This window comes from Mauremys reevesii, linkage group 1, assembly GCF_016161935.1.
Source record: "Mauremys reevesii isolate NIE-2019 linkage group 1, ASM1616193v1, whole genome shotgun sequence".
Lineage (NCBI taxonomy): Eukaryota > Metazoa > Chordata > Testudines > Geoemydidae > Mauremys > Mauremys reevesii.
The window spans coordinates 191,631,995-191,656,612 of NC_052623.1; the positions used below are offsets into that span (position 1 = coordinate 191,631,995).

At 44.4% G+C, this 24,618-nt stretch overlaps 1 protein-coding gene across 5 annotated transcripts in view; it reads right to left on the reverse strand.

Moving 5' to 3' along the window:
* The window catches only part of EPHA6 (EPH receptor A6), an 855,214-nt gene that overhangs the window by 361,405 nt on the left and 469,191 nt on the right, over positions 1-24,618 (reverse strand). For 4 of the 5 annotated variants that reach the window (XM_039534481.1, XM_039534488.1, XM_039534472.1 and 1 more), the window contains one exon: positions 17,476-17,811. In XM_039534481.1, coding sequence (XP_039390415.1) covers positions 17,476-17,811 — 336 coding nt within the window. Of the gene's footprint in view, positions 1-17,475; positions 17,812-24,021; positions 24,089-24,618 lie in introns of those variants that run through there. The other variant, XM_039534496.1, reaches the window with a different exon arrangement.

Genomic DNA, 24,618 nt, shown 5'->3' on the forward strand with positions numbered 1-24,618 from the left:
AATGAACATCATCAGCAGTTATACAAATTTTCCATTTTTACTTATCCATCTTGGGGGGGGTTGGCTTATAAACGAACTGGCTTATGATCGAGGATATGTGGTACTATTTCTGTTGTTTATCATTTTTACAAATATTTTTTTACAACTTATTATTGATATGTTTATCATATTGCAAATATTTGTAATAAAAATAATATAAAGTGAGCAGTGTACACTCTATATACTGTGTTGTAATTGAAATCCATTTGAAAATGTAGAAAATCATTCAAAAATATTTAATACATTTCAATTGGTATTCTATTGTTTAACAGTGTGATTAATCGTGATTAATTTTTTTAATCACAGTTAATTTTTTTGAGTTAATCGCGTGAATTAACTATGTTTAATCGACAGCCCTAAATTTAATTATGGTATATTGTTATTTTAAGGCTCTGACCATGCACTGATGTCAATAGGGCTCCACATGGATGGAGACAGTCAATCATGCCAATATAATTGAAAGTTCCCATTGACTTAATGGGAGTTGGATTGGAACATTAGTCACAACATCCAATTTGGCCATGAAGATCTGTCAGATATTCCATCATCTATGTCAGACAAGTCTGTGGCCTCGGTCTAATAGCATATTGTCATATCATAGAAGCCAACACCGGATTAAATAGGTATGGAAACAAAAAAACTTCTTGCCCCTAGAGGTGGTCTCTCAAGGTCAACATTAAAATACATTGGTGGACTAGCATATTAAAGCGCCTGTGTCACACCTGTTCTAGGAATAGGTGCAAGATTTAATTTTCATGCTGTTGTTCTTCTTCTTTCACCATCATTAAAAACAAAACCAATATATACCCAATTTTTTTAAAGCCAAATTTCATTAATCATCTTGTAAAAAGAGTATAGTGATTTTTCTTTAACTACCTCTTTTCATCAGAAGGTTTTACTTACTTGCCAGGATTAATTTATTTGTAAATTCAGATCTATATTTTAGGTAACTTGATATAGGAAATCTGAAATATCATTAATATGTTATCTTATATTACTCTTCCTTTTACTAGACTATCTAGTCATACTTACAAATGTGGCAATGACAGATCATAATATATCAGTCATACTGATATCAGTTAAGACTTGCATCACCACAAGAAAACCACAAACTCAGTAAAAACAGAAAAAAGCAGAAGAAAAGTTCACGTCAATTCTACATAGTCAATGACATAGCTATTCTGATACAAAATATAAGGAGCAAAAATAAAAAAAGATTTTTATATTCTCTGTTAATGAAAGATAATGTGGCCCATCACCTTTGAATCTTAGATCAAATTTCCTGAACTCCACTCTTAAATCCAGAACAATATTTTCCAGTCCTTATTGATCTTCAATTACAGAATAAAAATTGGTTAGATAATTTAACTAGAACAACCTAATTTTGAAAAATGAAGGCCCAGTATTTAATTTTAAGTATATATGAACCAGTTATCTGAATCAGTCAATTTGTTTTCAAGACAGATTTAAGTTAATAAAATAAAATGGTCATTTATTTCCAAAATGTAACATACTGAATTGGAAACTGGCTGAACTACCTGTCAGCAACTTTCTGGATCATACATCAGCTGCTTGCATTGCATAACATGTTCTAATTTATGAATCACTTAGATAATGTGTATTAATCTCTAACTCTTTTATATCATTATAAATCAAGCTAATGATTTAGAAGCTGTTGCAGGTACTATTTAAGACTAATACACAAAAGCCAGTGTAACCTTTATTTTAAATTGAATGAATTGATAGTTCTGTTGGAAATTACAGTCCGTCCAAGTTTCTGTTGCTGCAGTTTAAAGATAAATAGAGTGGAGATTGGGAGTGTCTAGGAACAGACAAAGAATGTAACCACAAACACAGTTACATGTAAAAACATCTTGTTAGTGTTACAAGTTATAAGATACACTCACATAGCCATTTGCGCAACCTGGAAGAATCCATTCACTGGCCAATGCTATGTTCATACTCATGTACCCAAAGATTTCATAGAGTTGGGTGGTTCTCTTAACAGGTAGTCATCAAAAGAGGTGGCTCCTGCTGGAGTCATCCCAGTGAGGTCGTCCCTGGGTCTCTCCCCCTTGCAGTCTTCCCACTTTGGGAACCTCTTTTACATTGTTCTGACTGCACCCAACACCGAATGCATATGCATAAGTGTTTCAACCCTCTTTTTCTTATCTGTACTTCCACACCTCATGATGAATATTGGAATGCCCTGGGGTTTTTTTTATATGTTGTTATCTTAATTCCCCTTATTCTCATTAGCATCTCTGTACAACGTGTCCATTGTAACCTGTGGTCAAACAGGGCGTCCAATGATGTCCAATCAGGTGTCTTGTTGTCTAGATAGGTAAATTACAACATATTTCCCATAACATCACCTATTGACCCAGGCTTTCCAATAATCTTGTGACTTTACTGCCATAAGGTTATTTTAGGTCACCCACTCATGTCAAGTGTTCTTAAGCCTATGGCCTAGTTTGGCTAAGCTAAAATCTCACCGGTCTCAGCCTGTAGGCCTTGTATTATAGCCATACTTTACTTATATACATAATACACGTTCATCTCTCCTAAATACTTATCAATTTTATATGTCTCTAATCCTACAAATTAAATGTGCTTAGCATATATTGATTATATATGAAATAGCATATGAGTTGTCCATAACGCTAATTAACCCAATAATAAATGGATGATAAAATGAACTCACTGGCTACACCAGACTTTCAATATCTTCATTTTTATATAAATACACCCTACCCAAAGAAAATTCCAATAAAAATAGGGGAATATAAAGGTAACAAGGATTTGAGTAAAACTGGAGTAAAATGAGAGGCCACAGGCTGTTACAACAGTTACTACAGAGGAGGTCAGACTAGATAACCATAATGGTCCCTTCTGACCTTAAGTCTATGAGCTGCGTCATGTCTACTATTCAAGAGTACCTCTTTTACTGGCTCTCAACAGGTCACCTCCAAATCTCGAAATCATGGAGGAGCCATGGATTGGGATGGAGTAGCTATGGATTGGGATGGAGGATTCAACCTGTATCCTATGAGAGGAGTTGTGGAATTGATCACAGATTGATCGGAGGACATATGGCCATGCAAATGAGGTAAGTATACCAAATCTGTTGTGGCCATGTTGGAGCTATAAAGATGACTTGTGCTTGGTCCCCTTGAATTTTGAACAAGAGAGGAATGGTTGGAAAGGCATACACTAGCGGGGCATCGCATGTGACAAGGAACACATCTCCCAGGGTCCACGGCCTAAGCCCACTCTCGAGCAGAATTGAGGACATTTGGCATTCCCTGGTGTGGTGAAGAGATCTATTGTTGGGAATCCACAGTGGCTGAATATGTGATGTAGAGTTTGTGTATCCAGCTCCCACCTGTGGTCTTGGGAGAATCTCCTGTGGTATTATGGTGTCCAGGGAGATACGTGCCCGAAATGGTGATGTTGTGCTGCATACACCAGTTTCATGATTTCAGTTCTTCTGAGCACAGCGAGTGTGACCTCACTCCACCTTGCCTGTTGATGTAGAATATGCAGGCGATATTGTCCGCATAACTTTTATAGTGCGATACCTGATCAATGATAGAAAATGTTGACAGGCATTGTGGACCGTTCATAACTCTAGAAAGTTGATGTGTAGGGTGGATTCGGAACCACCTGCCCTGCACTGTATGGGTCTGAAGGTGTGCTCCCCAACTGATTAAGGAAGCATCGGTTGTTAGTATCAGGGACGGTGCTGGTTGAAGGAAAGGAACCCCAACACAGATGTTTTTGGGTACTGTCCACCAGAGTAGTGAGTCCTTGACCTTGATAGGCATGGACAGAAGTTTGTGAAGGCTGTGTCTGTGAGGTACACAGTCTGTATGTAGCCACACCTGGGGACAGCATGTGTGCAACCTCGCATACTTTACCATGAATAAGGCTGCTGCCATGTGGCCAAGCAGCTGGAGACACATCCTGGCTGATATATAGGGACAGGTTATCACTGGGGTTACTAGATAGAGTATTGCTGAAAATCTGTGAGCTGGGAGGAAGACTCTGGCTTGTATGGCATCCAAGTGTGCCCCAATAAACTCCAGGTGTTGTACTGGTGACAGTGTTGATTTTTGTAGGTTTATATGAAGGCTGAGGCTTGAAAAGAGTTCCATCATCAGCAGTACGGCATGGAGGGTGTTGGGTTTGGATGGGGCCTTGAGGACACAGTCACCTCAGTATGGAAATAGGAGAATGCCTTGTTTGCCTAAGTAGTCGGCCACTACCACGAGGACTTTGGAGAATACTCAAGGGGCCGTAGAGTCTCCAAAGGGTAATACCCTGTATTGGTAGTGATTGGTCCCCATGATGAATCTGAGGAACTGTCTGTGAGTAGGGTGTATGGTGGTGTGAAAATATGCATCTTGGAGGTTGAGGGCCAAGAACCAGTCCCTTTGTTCCAGTACTGGGATAACGGTTGATAGGGTAACCAACTTGAAGCAGTGCAGTTTGATGAACAGAGAGGAAAGGGAGCAGTGCTGTGATTTTGGAGACGAGGACAGAAGTGTAGGGTGCTTGTGTCTAAGTAGTGGTGACTCAGGCATGTCAGATATCATCAGATCCTTGGGGTATCTGAACTCCTGGGGAGAGGGGAGGAGCATCAGCGGCTCTGGCAGTTGCATTGGCGCCGAGGGAGAGGTGCATTCTCTGGAACAGCCAGCAGATGGAGTCAAGGGCTTACATGGTCTTGTCAGTGCGGGAAGGTATATCAGTGCTGAAAGAGATGCCAATGCTGATAGAGATGCTGGTGTCAGTGGTTCGTCGGTGCTGTGGTGCCCAAAGATGATTTGATCAGGGCACTCAGCACCATTTTTGAAGGTCTCATGCAGGGCCAGCTCCAGCGTTTTTGCCACCTCAAGCGGCCAAATAATAAATAAATAAATAAAGCTGCAATCGGCGTCACTTTGGTGAAAGCTCTACCACTGCCGCTTCATTCTTTGGCAGCACTTCGGCGGCAGGTCCTTCCCTCCGAGATGGACTGAGGGAACCGCTGCCGAATTGCCGCCGAAGAGCCGGACATACCGCCCCTTTTCGTTGGCCGGCCCAACCACCTGCTTGCTGCGCTGGTGCCTGGAGCTGGCCCTGGTTTCATGCCACATTTGAGAGAGTGTGGTCACCTATAGGTCTGCCTGTTTAGGGTCTTTAGACCTCTCTTTAGCTCCTTTACTTGAGGTACTCGGACAGTCACGGGAGCTATGTCTCACCCATGAAGATGTTGAGGCAATCTTTTGTTATTGTTTCTATGGGAGGCCTGTCTGAATTTTACTTTGGAATGAAAGCATATTCAGGTCTGTAATCGGGAGACGGAACTAGCAGAGAGATGTCCCTCATTATAGAACCTGATCAGGAGTAGGTGAGTGTTTATTATTAGAAATATTATTTGGAAAGTAACTCAGCTGAAAAACAAAGTTTCTGAAGTTTCATAAAACTATTTAGGTAATTTTGAATTTGCTTTCGACCTTATTCCATAACTTAATGCTCTCATAGTATATAAATGAACACTGTCTCCAAAACTGTGAGCCTAAGGCAGATCCATATGGAAGAGAGACAGAAGTGAAAGAAGAAGGGTTGTTGAATGTAATGAAGAAACTACTTTTTAAGAAGCAAATGAATCGGAGCAACCTGCTACTGACATAATTGCTTTAAAGACCCCATAGCAAACATCAGCAGAATTAGTTTGTAATTTACCATGTCCTTCACTTTGAACATGCTCCCTAAAGGTTTATGTGAAAGTCATGACATTTATAAACACAATTTGTTTCAGATTGACTAGCCATGATTAATGTCTTCCTTTACTGCCTTTGACCAAAATAATTTCTCTTGCCAAGAAAGCAACAGAAATCTTCATTTTGCTTGTGAAATGGTGGGAACACTAGAGGTTTTTTTAAATGAAATACCTTTCAGAAATGTTTAGGTAAACTGTGAAAACAGAAGGCTGATAATACAACTGAAGAATTTCAGCAGTCAGTCAATTAAGGTATGTGGCAAAGGTTTCTAATTACTGAAGTCACAGGCTTATATCTGGAATCCCTTGCACCCAACCCTGACTAGAATATTCAATAATGATTCTTCTAACTACATATCACTCACTGTGAAAGGTTCCAACTAAATGAAATGTGCTTGATTACTTTAATATGGTTCTTAGCTGAGTAGGGTGCACATAGTACAAATGTGCATTCTTTGTTTTAAATCATGCAAGATGATGAATAAACATCTTAACCTCTTAGGTTTTGATCTTGTGAATGCTCCTAACTCCCACTGATTGCAATGGGGACAATTAAAAAAAACTTCTTCCTCCAATGCTATAAAATCTATCAATTTTTATACAATGTTCATTTTACTTGGTTCTTCACAAACATCCCTACTGCAAATTAAACTAGAGCAATCGTGATGTTATTGTCATCAGATAAATAGTTTGCACCTAGAATTTTAGTTCCTGGACCTTAATATGGCAATTTGGTGGGAAATATAATAACTGATATTTAGGATCTGATGTACAAGCACACTACTCGTTCTGACATTGTTTGAAAAGTCAGAGACCCAAATATATCACATTTTGTTCCCTTCTGCTCCCCATGATGCATCAATTAAAGACATATTTTTCAAAGCTGAGTAGATTCTTGTTAACCTAATTGATAATGCTGGATTACACGACATTAAAATAAATAGAATCAATTGGCTTGTGCTGCACTAAAGAGAGAGCGAGAAAGAGAAAAACATCTATATCTGCAAGGTAAAAAATACACACTTGTTCAGGATAAATAAATAAGATATTCAAAATTATAAGGATATAAATGTCAACCTAAAAAATCTCCATTTGTCAGCAATTATCATGCAGAGTGACCACAGTACACTGTCTCCATTAGAGGATTTGCTGCATTCCTATTAAGTAAATGACCACACCACACGTTAAAGTGTGTGTGTGGGGGTGGGAGAGGGAGATGTTCTCTGGCTGTCCGAGGGAAAGGGAACAGTGCTGTATAGGTTGGGTGGGGAGAGAGGTCAGAAGATGCTGCAAAGGGGGGCTGGGGAATGGGTCAGCATGGTAGCACTGACTCATCCCACTGACTCAACCCAAGAGCACAAATAATCCAAGCATACAGAGGTGCTGAGCAGATGATGATCTGTGGGCAATGCCCACCTAGCCCAACAGCTCCACCCTGAAATGTTGCTCTACCATCTAGTATGTAGAGGATCTGCAGAGAGAGCATTGCCTGTGAGTTGGATAGCTCTATTGGAGCTCTAGGTGAGCTCTATTGGAAGCACTCCACAAGAAAGGAACAACAGAAGAGGTTGTAACTTAAGTAACCCATTGTTTTCTTGTCTTCATTTTATTATTCATTTTTTTAAATTATCTTTTAGTTTTCCTTCCTGTATCACATACATTATTCATTAATAAAAACCTTGAGTAATTTTGAGGGTCTTTTTTAGTTATGGTATACCCTATGGCACGGTAAGAACCTTATATGACTAAAATAGCAAGGGGTGTCTCATTCCTGAATTAGTAGTAAGAGAAGCAATTGCTTCTCTACGCTATATTTTTAGTAATTTTGGGAATAAAATTACTCAGTGCACAACACACTTACTCATGTGTAAAATAACCCTCTCTCACCCACAAAGAGTTAAAATATTCAAACACACTTTGAAAAAAAATCTCATTTTAAGAATAATTTTCCTCTAATGTGGGCCAAGAAACTGTAAAACGCAAAACGCAAACCGCATCTCAGTCATAACTATAGAGTCGTCACCAAAGCCTACAATACAAATATACCTAGGGCTAGGAAGTAATACTCTATGCATATTTTTACAGTTCTAAATACTTTATGCCTTTATTTCCCCAGAGACTGAAATGTACCTTTTGGATTTCCATAGCTGGGGAGGAATTTTGTGCAACACACCCTATTAGTGGGCTTATTTTGAAAAAGTAGCAGTTGATCCCTAAAACATTTCACAAATACTGGAAACTATCTAAGCTCCCCTCCCCCCACCAGGTATATTAACTTTGTCCATGAATGATTATAGCCTTACACATTATCTCATTAATACTTAGTGAATACAGAAAAAATAATATAAATAAGTAGTACAATAATAAACAACGATTTGCATTCATATAGTAACTTACATCCAAGAATTTCAAAGTGCTTTACAAACATTAATTAAGTCTCTGCAACATTCAGAAACATTTGTTCTAATTTATTCAGATTAATTAGACAACTGCTCCTCTCACTGTTCTCTTTTTCTCAGCTCAAATTTCTAGAACAAATTCCTTCCTGTTTTTTCATTGTTACCACTTTTCATTCAGGCCTAACCAGAAGATTGCAAAAAGGGTTATTTTCTCTACATAGTTTCCATCAAGCAGAACTCCATTAATTTTCTTCCCTGGCATATTTCCTACTGACATTATTTTCTCTGTATTTTTTTATATAGAACCTACTGTTTTCACTATTTTATATAACTACAGAATTTCTAAGACTACAAAAGTGCTTTTATCTTTATAAAAATGTTTTATAGAGGCTTGTCATTTCACTGCCTCTTCCTGTAAAACTGTCCGTTTTATATCCAAATAAACTGACTGAGATTCTGAAAATCTATCCTTAAATTCTCTGAAGCTTTAACAGTAACATCTTCAGAAATGTAAGAATTATTGTGAGGAAAGGAAGCAGAGTACCCACTAGAATTTACTATCAGGCTGTCATGGATTACCAAACCATAGGTCTTTTCCCTGTTTGGCTAAACTGAAGTGAAAATCTATACTATTATGCTTGGAACAGACAATAGCAAAAGATCCAAAGATGTTTAAAAAATAATGTTTTAGCTGCAGTTCACAAGCTGTGTTCAGATAGCTGTTTGCCAGCTTAAAAACAAAATATCTCTGGTGACCTCTGCCTGTGCACACTTGGTGACATGCATTTAGCATCATATAACAGTACCTCTAAAAATAAGTGCATACAGTAGCTGCTTCTGACATAGCTTTTTGCTTTAGTGAGAAAAAACGGTTACCCACCTTTTAGTAACTGTTGTTCTTCGAGATGTGTTGTTCATGTCCATTCCAAGCAGGTGTGTGCACGCCGCGTGCACACCAGCCGGAAGATTTCCCCCTAGCAGCATCCGTAGGGTCGGCCTTGGCGCCCCCTGGAATGGCGCCACTACAGCGCCCTATATAGGGGCCCGCCGACCCTCCACCCCCTCAGTTCCTTCTTGCCGGCACTCCGATAGAGGGGCAGGAGGGTGGGTATTGGAATGGATATGAACAACACATCTCAAAGAACAACAGTTACTAAAAGGTGGGTAACTGTTTTTTCTTCTTTGAGTGGTTGTTCATGTCCATTCCAAGCAGGAGACTCACAAGCCTTAACCAAGGCGGTGGGGTCGGAGCTCACTGCTGACTGAAGCACTGCACGACCAAAGGCTGCGTCATCTCTGGCCTGGTGCGTGATGGCATAGTGCGACGTGAACGTGTGGATGGAGGACCACATGGCGGCTCTACAAATTTCCTGAGTCGGGATCTGGGCCAGGAACGCCGCTGAAGAGGCCTGCGCCCTTGTGGAGTGGGCCGTGATCGGAGGAGTGGGGACCTTAGTCCGACAATAATATTCCCGGATGCAGGCCGCAATCCACGAGGAGATGTGCTGAGACGAAACCAGGAGCCCTTTCATCCTATCCGCCACAGCAATGAAGAGCTGGGTTAATCTCCTAAACGGTTTGGTCCATTCAATATAAAAGGCTAGGGCCCTACGGACATCCAGGGAATGCAGTCTACGCTCCGTACCTGAAGAGTGTGGTTTTGGATAGAACACTGGGAGGAAGATATCCTGCCCCATGTGGAACTGGGAGACAACCCTGGGGAGGAAAGCCAGGTGTGACCTAAGTTGGACCTTGTCCTTATGGAAGACAGTGTATGGAGGCTCAGATGTCAGCACTCTGAGTTCCGAGACCCACCTGGCCGAGGTGATAGCGCCAAGGAAAGCAACCTTGTACGAGAGATACAGCAGAGAGCACGAAGCCAGGGGCTCAAAGGAAGGCCCTGTGAGGGTGGAGAGGACCAGGTTGAGGTCCCAGGTCGGGGCTGGTTGACGAATGTGTGGAAACAGCCTGTCCAGGTCCTTGAGGAAGCGACCAACCAGCAGGTTCGCAAAGACCGAGGTACCCTGCTGTCCCAGATGGAATGCCAAGATGGCTGCTAAATGAACTCGAACTGAAGACAGGGAAAGCCCCAGCTTTCTCAGATGGAGCAAATAGTCCAGGATAATGGGAATCGGGGCCTGCAATGGCTCCTGCCCCCGCTGATCAGCCCAGATGGAGAAGCGTTTCCATTTGGCCAAGTAGGTGGCCCTGGTCGACGGTTTCCTGCTACCGAGCAGCACTTGCCTGACCTGTTGAGAGCATTGCATTTCCACCGGGTTCAGCCATGGAGCATCCAGGCTGTGAGGTGGAGTGATTCCAGGTTTGGGTGATGGAGGTGGCCCCAGTCCTGCGTGATCAGGACCTGGAGCAGGGGCAGCGTGAGGGGCGCTCGAGTGGACATGTGCAGGAGTGACGTGTACCAGTGTTGGCGCGGCCACGCCGGAGCTACCAGGATTAGGCGGGCGCGGTCCCTGAGGATTTTGAGAATCACTCTGTGAACCATGGGGATCGGGGGAAAGGTGTACAGCAGGCCGTCCCTCCAGGATAGGAGGAAGGCGTCTGACAGAGACCCCGGACTGCGGCCCAGGAGAGAGCAGAAACGTTGACACTTCCTGTTCTCCCTTGAAGCAAACAGATCTATCTGGGGATAACCCCAGAGGTGGAAAATTGAGCGCACTACATCCCGGCGAAGGGACCACTCGTGACCCCGGAATGAGCGGCTGAGGGCATCCTCCAGGCCGTTCTACTCCCCCGGGAGGTAGGATGCTGTCAGGTGAATAGCGTTCTGCATGCAAAAGTCCCACAACGCGAGGGCTTCCCTGCACAGGGGAGAGGAGCGTGCACCCCCCTGTTTGTTGATATAGAACAGGGGTAGGCAACCTATGGCACGCGTGCCGAAGGTGGCACACAAGCTGATTTTCAGTGGCACTCACACTGCCTGGGTCCTGGCCACCAGTGCTGGGGCTCTGCATTTTAATTTAATTTTAAATGAAGTTTCTTAAACATTTTAAAAATCTTATTTACTTTACATACAACAATAGTTTAGTTATATATTATACATTTATAGAAAGACACCTTCTAAAAATGTTAAAATTTATTACTGGCACACGAAACCTTAAATTAGAGTGAATAAATGAAGACTCGGCACAGCACTTCTGAAAGGTTGCCGACCCCTGATATAGAACATCGCTGATGTGTTGTCCGTGAGGACTGAGACACATCTACCTGCCAGGTGGGGTTGGAAGGTGAGGCAAGCCAGGCGTACTGCTCTCAGCTCCCTGACATTGATGTGCAATGCGAGGTCTTCTGGCGACCACAAGCCTTGGGTCCTGTGGTCCCCCAGGTGCGCCCCCCACCCCCGATCCGAAGCGTCCATTACCAGAGAGAGGGAGGGCTGAGGGTTGGCGAAGGGAACTCCCACGCACACTTCTTGTGGGTCGAGCCACCACTGAAGGGAGCTCAGCACCAAACGGGGACGTGTCACCACCGAATCCAGGGTGTCCCTGGTCGGGCAGTATATGGTCGCCAACCAAGACTGGAGGGGACGCAGCCTGAGCCTGGCATGGCTTACCACATAGGTACACACTGCCACGTGGCCCAACAGCTTGAGGCAGTTTCTTTCTGTGGTGGTCGGGGCGCGTTGAAGACCGAGAATAATTTCGGACATGGACCGGAACCTGGACTCCGGAAGGTACGCTCTGGCGTGGGTCGAGTCCAGGACTGCCCCGATAAATTCTATCCTCTGAGTGGGAGACAGGGTGGACTTGGCCTCGTTCAAGAGGAGACTGAGCTCGAGGAAGGTCCGTCTGATGAATAGCACCTGAGCCTCCACTTGTGCCCTGGTACAGCCCTTTATGAGCCAATCGTCCAGGTAGGGGAATGCCTTGCTTGCGCAAGAAGGCTGCCACAACTGCCATGCACTTCGTGAAAACCCTCAGGGCTGCTGACAGGCCAAAAGGCAGCACTGTGAACTGAAGATGGGCATCGGCCACGATGAACCTGAGGTAACGCCGGTGCCGTGGGATTATGGCAATATGGAAATGCGCATCCTTTAAGTCGAGGGCGGCATACCAATCCCCTGAATCCATGGAGGGAATGATCGAGGACAGGGAGACCATGCGGAACTGGAGCTTCTTTACAAACTTGTTCAGATGCCGCAAGTCCAGGATGGGTCCGAGGCCCCCTTTTGCTTTCAGTATTAGGAAATACCAGGAGTAGAAGCCCCTGCCCCTGAGCTCCTGAGGAACTTCCTCCACTGCCCCTGCTGTGAGGAGGGAACGCATTTCCTGAATTAGAAGCTGCTCGTGAGAGGGGTCCCTGAAGAGGGATGGGGAGGGGGGCTGGTGGGGCGGGAGGGAGGAGAACTGGATAGAATATTCCCTCTCTACTGGGCGAAGCACCCGATTGTCCGACATGATTCAGGACCAGGCATGATAGAAGGGGGACAGACGTGGCCCAAAGATAGGGATAGGAGGATCCAGAGTCATGATTGGTAGGTCGTCCTCAACCGTACCATCAAATAGGAGGCCTGGGCCCTGATGGCGGTCTTGCCTGGCTGGATGACAGGCCGGAGGGCTGACGTTGGTGCCACCTCCGGCCATTCCTGCCATGCCTGCGCCCGACACCTGGGCAGTTCTGAGGCTGGTAGGCGCACGGGGCCATCTGTGGCCTAAACTGCCTGCGCTGGGTTACTGGGGTATGCAGGCCCAGAGAGTGAAGAGTAGCCCTCGAGTCTTTTAGGCTATCAACGCTTGTCTGTTTTGTCCGAAAACAATGTCGGCCCCTCAAAGGGGAGGTCCTGGATGGTCTGTTGGACCTCATGGGGAAGGCCCGAGACCTGAAGCCAGGCTCCCCGTCTCATGACCAGGCCCGTTGCCAGCGTGCGTGAGGCCGAGTCTGCCGCGTCCAGGGCTGCCTGGAGGGAAGCTCGGGATATCAATTTTCCCTCTTCCACCAGAGCCAAAAATTCCGTTTGTGAATCCTGTGAATCCCTGTTTTTTGGCGTTGACCCTTGGAACCCCTGACGTTCCCTCTGGTTGGCCGCATCCACCACCAGGGAGTCTGGGGGAGGATGGGCGTACAGGTGTTCATGGCCCTTGGAGGGTACAAAGTATCGCCTCTCCGTCTTTTTGGCAGTGGAGGCCAATGAAGCTGGCGTCTGCCATAAAGTGTGGGACGTGTCCGCTATTGTCTTGATCAACGGCACGGCTACCCTGGATGGGCCCGAGGGGGCCAGGATATCCACTACCGGATCCATATCCACCTCAATTTCCTCTGCCTGGATCACCAAGCTCTGGGCTGCCCACCGAAGCAGCTGCTGGAGTACCCGATTGTCCTCTAGGGCCGGTGCCATAGCCGTGCCTGAGACTGCCTCGTCTGGGGAGGAGGAGGAGGAGGAGGAGATCATTTGTAGCGGACCCTCCTCCAGTCCATCCATGCCTTCAGGGGCCTGCGGCACATGGTACTGTGGTTGCGGGGCTGGTGCCGGCTCCAGATGCGGCGCCACGGCCGGTACCGGGGTTGATAAAGAGCGGCTTGGCGTGTCGGGCGGTACCTGCGGAGCCAGAACCAGGGTCGCCGCCAATGCCGATGCCTGGCTATGGGGTGATGAACTTCGATGCGGCACACCCCTGCCAGGCAATGGTGCCGGTGGAGGAGGCAACTGTGCTGGGGCCACCGATGCTGAGGAGATAGAAGCGGACCTGGAGCGAGGACCAAACACCTGACCCACTGATTGGTGGTAGTTGGTGGTAGGCCCAGGGGGTCCAGAATGGCCACTGAGAGGGCAGTTGCCATTGCTCCTGCCACTGCGGCGGGTACAGTTGCTGGCTCGCCCGCGAAGCTGATCTCCTGCTCCGTGATATGCTGGAGCGGTAGGACTCTGCCTCTGGGTCCAAGGTCTCCAAGTAGGAAGACCTGGGGGGAGTGGTACCCACTGTCACTAGGGAGCAGTGCCGCAGGGGCGGGGAACTCTCTCTCTGCCCCGGTGCCGCCCAGGTGCTGTGGGGCGAGGAGTGAGGCGACATCATGGCCGGCTTGCCCCATGATTGTACTGGGGGTTGGGCCACGGGACACGGTTGGCAGCTCCCTGCGGCGGTGCAGGGAGGCCAGCATTGGGAGGCTCAACAAGTCGGAGGCCGCCTCGAACCCCTACGGCGTCGAAGGGAGACACACGTCCCCACTGAGGTCTGGGGATCTTGGCCGGTCCAGACTCGACCGCCCTCTCTCTGGTGCGGGAGTCGACAGAGCAGCAGGAGGATGAGGCTGTGGCCCAGCCTGTCCACTTGTACTCGTGGATGACGTCGGCCTCTTAAGGTCCTGGCGGGGTGATCGTTCCCTCACAGGCCTCTTCTTTTTTGCGGGCACCGGAGAGGGTGAGCGGTGCCGCACAGAGGCTGACTTCCTATGACCGACTCCCTCCGGTGCCGGGATTTGGAGGCTTTGGGCTGGGCCCCAAGTCCTGATGCCGATGCCGGGACGCTACGCACCGAAGATGATGTGCTGGACGCCGGATCAGCCGGCTCGGGGTTGGAGGGTGGCCGCAAGACTAAGCTTGATAAGTTTATGGAAGGGATGGTATGATGGGATAGCCTAATTTTGGCAATTAATTTTGGCAACTGATCTTTGATTATCAGCAGGTAAGTATGCCCAGTGGTCTGTGATGGGATGTTAGATGGGTTGGGTTCTGAGTTACTGCAGAGAATTCTTTCCTGGGTGCTGTCAGGTGAGTCTTGCCCACATGCTCAGGGTTTAACTGATCACCATATTTGGGGTTGGGAAGGAATTTTCCTCCAGGGCAGATTGGCAGAGGCCCTGGAGGTTTTTCGCCTTCCTCTGCAGCATGGGGCATGGGTCACTTGCTGGAGGATTCTCTGCAGCTTGAGGTCTTCAAACCACAATTTGAAAACTTCAATAACTCAGACATAGGTTAGGGGTTTGTTATAGAAGTGGATGGGTAAGATTCTGTGGCCTGCTTTGTGCAGGAGGTCAGACTAGATGATCATAATGGTCTCTTCTGACCTTAAAGTCTATGAGTCTATACGCACTTTAAGTCTCTGCTCTCTGTCCTTAAGAGTCCTGGGATGGAAGCCCCTGCAGATACTGCACCAGTCTCTTTGGTGGCTCTCTCTGAGGCACCTCAAGCAGGCAGAGTGCAGGTCACTCTTTGGCATAAACTTCCCACAGTCCTTGCAGAGTTTAAACCCCGGGGACCCGGGCATGCCCCAGCGGGGCAACGAGTACGTTGGAGGGAGCCCCCCCAACAGCTAACAACTATGTACAACCGATCCAAACTAAAACTAAACTATATACACTAACAACGGGACACTGCTAAACTTGCTATCAGCGAGCAAGGTTCCAGTTAGCCGTCACCGGCGGTAAGAAGGAACTGAGGGGGTGGAGGGTCGGCGGGCCCCTCTATAGGGCACCGTAGTGGCGCCACTCCAGGGGGCGCTGAGGCCAACCCTATGGATGCTGCTAGGGGAAAATCTTCTGGCAGGCGTGCACGTGGTGCGCACACACCTGCTTGGAATGGATATGAACAACCACTCGAAGAAGAATGGGTAAGAGTTTTCAAAAGGGATGCAGATTAAGAAAGTGATACAAAGCTTGTGAGGGCTCCAGATAGTTCTCAAAACAAAAAATATACTATTAGCATGTTATATCTTTAGCTTTTTTTTTAATTACCATAATCATGTTAAGGGGGGCAAGTAGATTTTGTGGTTTTTGTGGTCAATTTTCATGACCATTTTCTAACACAGTGGTTTGTCAGTTTTTGTCTGCCCAAGTGTAAACAAAAACAAGTAATTACTCACCCATCAACAAAGCTACTTATCCCAGAATTTGAAAGGCTGACCTATGCAGGAATTAAGTGGCTGAATACAACTAGAAGGCATGATGAGGTCCTCACAAACATTAGGGCTTTTACTAAGAAAAGGTTGACAAACTGATTATTAAATACTCCACTACCTGAGGCTTTACATTAAGAACTTCAGCTACAGTTGCAATGTCACAGCAGGTGAAAATACATTTCTGGAACAAATGTCAGCATGGAATAATTTTGAAGCAACCTTTTGATCTACAACACCTCAAGCCAGGAGAGAACACCAATATAGATTATATTGTTGGTAACACATGGTGCTGTTTGCTGTCATAGTAGGCATTTCTATAGGCTCCAGTATAGAGAGAAAACACAAATAGAAATAAAAGATACAGGAATTCTTCTAGTTTATCATGTTTCCCATAAAAATCCATCCACAACAGAAATTTAGCTACCAAAACAGAACCCACATCCAAAACAACAAAATCCCCAAACCCAGCAGTTTAAAGCTCTCTCTCTCTTTCACACACATGTAGAAATCTTCTAAACTGTAGCATACTGAATCAAGTATTGGGAAACTTGGCCAGATCATTAAAGTAAATTTCAGTTTATTTTCTTTTCACCCTTCTGAAATGTGAAATACTTGAAATCAGTGTATAAATAGTGTTAAGTTCTAATATTTAAAAATGCATATTTCATTTGACTACAGGTCTGTGTCATCTTACGCTGGGGTTACGTTACGCAGACAGCGCGTAAAGTGAAAATTGTGTATAGTCAAAATTACATTGAGTGTAATGGCGGGCGAAATCGCCCACACTACAGAAACAGTATTTAAATTGTTATTTTTCTCTTTTTTTTGTTTTTTTCTTATTTTTGCCAACTGCGTAAAGCTGAAATTGCGTATGTTAAATGCGCCTAAGATGCGACAGATCTGTATATCCATACCCCTGGAACTACAGCATGTCAATAAAATAACTGATTAATCTGTATACTTCAATGGTTTAAATACTCCGACAATCCCCTATTCCTAGGCTCTCCATAAAATGGATTCATATAGGTTTTCCACATCCTCCTGCTACTCCTGGTAATCAAAGAAAAGTTAGCCTTTCAACATAATTCTTTATCCCTTTTCCTAAATAAAGCCATTTCTCAGTTAGCCAATCCCACTGTTTTCAAATATACTTAATTTTAAGTATATACTTAAATCCACAGCACTGAAACATGTGCTTATGTGCTTTTATATATTGGTGCCATAAGAACTAGTCAGGAGAGGTGCTGAGTGCTATCAATGAATGGGAACTGTGAGTGCTGAAAACCCCCACAAAAGGCATTTAGCAACTTCTAATAATTTGCAAAACTTACTCATCTAATTGGATATCATTAAAACAGGTGCTACAACTAATATATGCAAACTGTACAGGCAGTAATTGATGCATAACAACAAAACTTACCATCTTGATCTGTGGTAACTGTGATAGCTGTGAATGGCTTGGGGGAGAAACTCAGCTCAGAGACTCCATTCATGGCTTCTATTTCAAAGGTGTAGTTCACATGAGACACAAAATCAAGCACAGTCACAGATGAGTTAATCAGGCCTGTATGTCTCGGGATGAAACGGATACCTCCACCACATATCTCACATTGGCTGGTGTCTGATCCACATTTCTTACAGCTGACACTGTAGGTGAGATCTTTTCTCCCCCCCGTGTCACTAGGTGGGCTCCATTCCAACATAAGAGCTGTTTCATTAATATTAAAAATCACATTCCGTGGAGCAGAAGGTGGCCCTAGAAAAAAAGAAAACAGTTAAACTATCCTTACTGTGTAGTTTGGGAAAACAGAGAGCTTGAGATTTATAATGACAAACTAAAAGAGTTAAATATGTATAATTTGGGTTAGTGACAAGTAGAAGGGCGCAGTCTAAAATATCTAAACATTTAAAATATTTGAAAGTTAAATATTAAGGAGGGAAAATAATTATCTTAGATCATATAAAATGATATAAAAATGTATGGGGTGAAATTAAGAGATAATTTAAGATAAACATTAAAAATATCCCACTATTTGGGACATTCAAAAACTAGGCCTGACAAAACAAAAATTGCATGCTAAATACCCACTGGGCGAGTGAGAAGTAGGCATAGATTTTTTGCCCCCAAAATATATTTTGTTTATTTTATTTCTATTATGGTAGGCTTTTTAGGATGCCTTTTTAATCTGTTTTGCTATTCTAGAAGATTTTAAATGAATAAATTTTAAAAATAGTAAATGTACAATAGGGAATCATTCTGCTCGAACAGAGAAAAGACAGAGAGAGAGAAACTAAACAGAGTTTTTTCCAATATCTGAACTGCTGTCATTCTACAACTCATCCAAAAGATGGCAGCTCCATTGAGGCTCAAAGGGCTTACTAGTATCACTCTGGGATACTATTCAGTAATGATTCAGAGGAAATTATGTCATCTGCTGACCCATCAACAACACTATTATGATGATGATGATGATCTTCCATCCAAATTATGAACCTGTCCAGAACCCATTTAATTTGTGCGGCCTGACAAGATTCTGTTATAAATTGGTGTTACTGCAAGTGAAGGTCCATTATTATTGTTATAAATGTTCATTATTATTCAGTTTCCTGATCACCATTCTGCTGTCCAGTAAGACATAAAGGAACCATCAGAGCTGTCTAGTGATTAATACAGAAATGGAAGCCAAGCGAATCTTGGACTGTAATTTTAAAGGTAGATCAACATTTGCAAATGAGGGCATCTAAAGTTAGGTGCCTAACATCATAAAAGGCACATAAATAAAAACGGTCTGATTTTCAGAGGTGCTGAGCCCTTGGAGCTCCCTTTCACCTCAGTGGGAGTTCCAGGTGTTCAGTGGCAACTCTTAAGGCCAGGTCACTTATTTGGGTTCCTAATTTTGGCATGACAATATTGCGCTGTAGTGACTAGAGGTCAAAAATCACGGTAGGGTTGTGTTACTTTGCAAACCACTAAGTTCAGCCCAGATTCAAGAAAGCTCTAGGAATTTGGCCTCAAGGTATTTTCATGGCTCCTTTGCCTCCCACAGAACCCCACCTCCTCCCCCCCAAACAGCTGGCTCTCTCCCCTTATTGGCCCAGGAAACCACCTAACCTTGTCTTAGATGTCTTAGGATGGGATAGACAGGAGCAGGAGGAAACTATAATGCCCAAGTCTAGGTGGAATTTTCCTGGCCTCTTCCCAGAATCTTCAGGGGGATCTAAAAAGCCTCTCCGCCAACCATGGTCTTTAGGAATGCCACCAGCACCTAGAAAAGGCTGATGCCTCGCTGGTTTCATTTCTGATCTCTGATCCTTGATACAGCCATGAAAGACATCACTACATCTGTAAACCATTTATCTACTGAACTGGCTGCAGAGAGGCACTCGAATCCTTAGTGCGGTAACTCGGAAGACCTAAGTTTTCCAAGCAAACACGATAGCTATGATGTCTCAAACTCTAGGGCATGGTTGCTCTGAAACCCCAAGGGAGGTTTTTAACTACCCTGCTAAATATTATAGGATTTGTCTACAGCTGATTCAGTAATAAAGTTAGTTGGGAATGGGAGTGTTAATGGTAGGGGACTGTGATGGGGCACACTTGACCCGCACTGGTACTGTGGGGGTTAACTCCACTCTCTGGGACAAGGAGGCCATGCCCCCGCAGCCTTGGTGGGGCATGCTCCGACTGGAGACTAGATATAAAAGGGAGCAGCTCGGCTCATTCAGGACTGACCGCAAAGGAGGGAGGACACATGATGCAAGCTCTAACCTGTGAAAGTACCAGATGGCAGAAGCCAGGGACACTGAGACTCCGGAGGACGCCCAAGGGGAGGAGCCCAGAGACCTTGGAGCCACTGCATCAGGAACAGAGTCGAAAGTAGCTCAGGGGGACTAGTTATTGTGCCACATGGGGTCAGCGTGTTTTGGGCGGATTCCCTGATGACCCAGTGGCAGGCATACCTGCCAATGACAGGGCCCTGAGCTGGGACCCAGTGAAGCAGCGAAGGCCTGGGTCCGCTTACCCAGCCACCCCTCCCCCCAGGCAGTGGCCCACTCCCCTGACCAGTCGCCAGGCCAAACAGCCCTACTGAAAAGGGCTATTATACTGACTCTGCTCATTGGGCCATGCAGCCCTGCTGAACAGGGCAGTGCTACTGACCCTGGCCACTAGGCTGTACAGTCCTTCTTATTGGCTCTGGTCACTAGGCCACATATCCCTAAGAGAGGGCCATCATACTGACTTTTAAACTAGGCCAAGCTATCCCAAGACAAGTGACGGTTGTGTAGACTCAGCCGTGGTGCCATCATTACCCGCACCCTGTCCCAAGAAGGGATGGGGTGCACTTGCCTCGTGACAGGGACACATTTTTTTTCTTCCCACTTAACATCTCATAAGACCTTGAATTGAATGGGGAAGAACGAAAAGATGGAGGTACAGAAGCAGAAAAAAATGCTTCTTAACCACTTTGGGGAAGATCATAGAGCGAGTACCACAAGATAGACCAGGAGTCACGTCATCAGCACCTACTTCCCCATGATGACAAATAAGGTCAGATTTGGTGGACAAATGGTGAAGGAAGAAAAGATGCATCCTAGTTGGAGAAAAAGTGAAAGTTATTTTAATGGAGATTCTGAGTTGTGTAGAACCCAAAACCCCATGTGACCTTGTAGTGAACTTGCAAAATGATCCACTGCAAATGGACCATGCATTTTTCTCCACATGACCAGCAAGAACTGAACCCTGCTACTGTGATCTTAGGCAAATCACTCAAACTCCTTAGGTACCAAACTTGAGGCAATGTCTACACTAGCAGTTCTCAAACTGTGGGTCAGGACACCAAAGTGGGTCGCAATCCCCTTTGAATGGAGTCATCAGGGCTGGCTTAGACTTGCTGGGGCCTGGTGCTGAAGCCCGAGCCCCACTGCCCAGGGTTGAAGCTAAAGCCTGAGGGCTTCATCTCTGGATCGCAGGACTCAGGTTGCTGGCTCCCTGCCTGGGGCTGAAGCACTTGAGCTTCAGCTTTGGACCCCCTGCTCTGAGCTGTGGGGCTCGGGCTTGGGCTTTGGCCCCCCGACCTGGGGCAGTGGCCCTCAGGCAGGCTCAGGCTTCGGTCCTCCCCCCGGGGTCGTGAAGTAATTTTTGTTGTCAGAAGAGGATCGTGGTGCAATGAAGTTTGAGAACCCCTGGTCTACACTATGAAGTAGGGTTGTGATTTCCCTGATTGTGTGCATACACTCGCGCCAGCTGTCATTGACCTAGCATGAGTATAAATAGCAGTACAGCCACAGTAGCATGGGTAGTGGCAACAGAGGCACAGTAGAGCAAAGCTGGCAGGTATGTACTTGGCATGACTCAGCCGTGCCTCTGCTGCCACTACCCATGCAACCGTGGCTACACTGCTATTTATACTCACACTAGCTTGATGAGAACTAGTGTGAATATGTGTACACGAACAGGGGACTGACATAGTGTAGACCTATCCATAGAGACAGATATAAAATCATGACAGAAGCCCATCGCCTAAATATTTATAGCCAAGGACAGCATAGGGGATGGAAGAAAAGGCAGAAATTATACCCTGTTATGAGAATCTTGATAATTAAACTCCCTATCTCTTTAATCTGATTGTATTTCAGCGAATCACTTAGTGGCATGAGCTTTCCAAAGCTAATTTCTCATACAACACAAAACATGCTCACAAAAGAATTCAGAATAAGAAATGGAGACCTGTCAAAAAGCAAAGCCTCACAGTCTAGCTCCTAAAATATGTCAGAGGTGTGTATAACTCCTCCAACAATATTTTTTCCCCCCAGGAGTTGACTAAGCATTATATTCACAGTTCTCAAAATAAAATCAGTGTGCACTTGGTTGAATAGTGAATGGTTGGCAAGGCTTTGAGAAGTTTACAGATAACTTATGATTTATCATTTCACATTCCCCAAAGTTACACTTCTATAGCTTTTCATGATTTATACAACCTGCCAGTGAATCGTGACTACAAAGTTTGGATGAGATATCGTTTAAACTTTGAGTAGAGACAAAGCATTTTATTGCTTTAGAAATCATGAAGCAGATGTAAAGACCCTACTGTACATTTATAAACCATTCTGTATAAATCTAAAATAAAATATATTGCATCTGACACATTGAATGGCACACAGATTCCATGGCAAGAGGCCCAAGAATTCAAATATTATATTCTCCTTTAGAACAATTTTCAGTCAATTAAAAAAATCAAAGAACCAGGCATTTAAAAAAAACTCAAGATTTTTTTTAAAGCCTTGTCTCCTGCAATTTACAACATGGGGGCCAGTTCCTGTGCCCAAGGAAAGCACGTAAATGGAATTTTTGACCTAAGAAACAAGAATATGCTATACAAGACTCTATTATTTCAGAGCTTCAAATCCTCATTTATAAATCAGGCTCCTATACCTTACGGATGAAATAAAATGTTGTAAATAAATACTATTTACTGATGATTCAACACCATAGATGTAAATGTTTTTGTAAGATATGTAAATCTGTTGTAGGCCTGATGCTCCAATTTAATTTTTAGAACTGAAACTGTCTGACAGAATGCAAAAGTAATGGCTTATAAAATCAACTCCTCCAGCATTTTTGATAAGATGTTCATCTGAAGATTGAGATAAATCTGGTTTATTAAAATTCTGCTGTTTTTTAAAGATGCCTCTGAATATTTACATAAAACACACCATCAGAAAACAAGCTGATATTTTACTTATAAAAATGCACAAAATGATATATGAACCCACATATACAGACTCAGACAGAGGAATGATAATTAATGTTCATTTTAATAGAGAAACATGACTACAGTGTCACAGCTAAAAAAAAATCAGAATTTATCAACAGGTACCACAATACTGAATGTGAGATAAAGCAGTATTTCTCTATATTAACAGTGGGAAATAATCACAGTATCTCTCGGATATTGAGAGATATGGTAACTTTTTGGAGATGTTCACTTTCTCATGGAGACTGCTATACCTTATATTTTATGGAACAGCTGATGTTATTAGATAGTGTTTTAAAGGATAAAAGCTCACCTTGCTAGCTGTGGTGTGTCTTCTGCTTTCTCTTTGGCTGTAGAGGGGGAGGGGGAGATCCCAAGTGGGGGCGGCTGGGAGATTGTTAAAACACACTTCCCCTGGTTTCCCCTCCCTCTCCCTGCAGCTTGTACATATGAGGAAGAGAAGGATGCTGATACTTTTTCACTCCCTCTGCCCCTTCTCTCCCACTCCCGCATGTGACAGGAAAGGCTCTCTCACATGGCATCCAGGTAATGATGACTGTTTGCTAACTTCTGCTGCCATTGGACAGTGGACCCATGAGTGGCCAGATGATTGGCTCTCATCTGCCAGGGTCGACGGAGGGGGGTGGCTACTGCCTGATCGTGCTACTGGCGAGCAGCCATTCTGGACTCTGTTGCAGCTCAACCCTAACCAAGCCTTATCTACTGAGCTGGATCTCTTATGATAACAGAGGTCAGGCTGATTGCCAAACTTTGGGATCTGGAAGGGATCTTTCCTGCATGGTAATATTGTCAAACTGCTATGTGGATTTTTTTACCTTCCATCATCTTGGAGGTCCAGTTTTGGGAGTTTAAAAGAGTCCAATGTGAAGTGTCTGTTATCCAATGGACTGCTTGGCATAGGCCCAGAGACCTGAACTGAACAGTAATGGGGTATGTCCCCACTTCCTGTGCAGTTTTGGGCTCCCCTCCTCTCATCTCTCCAATACTCTGTGTGGAAGACAAGAATAGTTTCAGCTTTGGCTTCTAGCCAGGGATCTTGGGCAGGCCTGAGGCATTGCCCTCATACCCACCCTCACGTTTATAGAACCTGGGGCCCTCGGTTCCCACTTGAAAGCTGCATTGGAACAGTCTTGCTGGTTAGTAGTTCCCCATTTATTTATTTTTTTTAAAGTTGTGGCATCTGCATTTACCCATACTATGGCATACGTGTCTCAGGGTCTCCACATTCACATCAATAAGTTATCTCACAAATTACAGTTGTTTTCTTTCCACTAGGTCGAAACACACAAATCTGTTTTCCTCTGACTTTTAGTCCTTTATCTGAGTATACCTAGCGGAATAAAGAGATTACTCACACTGCCTGAACAACATAACAATAACTGCTATTCCACTCCAAAGCCAAAAAGTGCACAAAATGATTATATATCAAGTACTAAAGCATGTACACTGTAGCAAGCAGTAACGTCACAGATATGGTACTTATCAACAACATAATACTGTTATAGGCTGGTTTGTCAAAATGATATGAATTTAGTTTGCTAGTAATAAAATAGTTTTCCATTGATTCAAACTGAAGTATGGCACTATTTCAGTATATCAAAGCAACTAGCTACACATACACAAAGTAACAGCAAATAATGTCCTTAACATGCATATACACATATACATACATACATACATACACATATATAAAATTAAGAAAATAGGAGAAAAGATTAATAGTTTGATTTTAAAAGGTCACATATTAACTAAGGTACTTTTCTTACCTTCGACCACCCGTAAGCTCA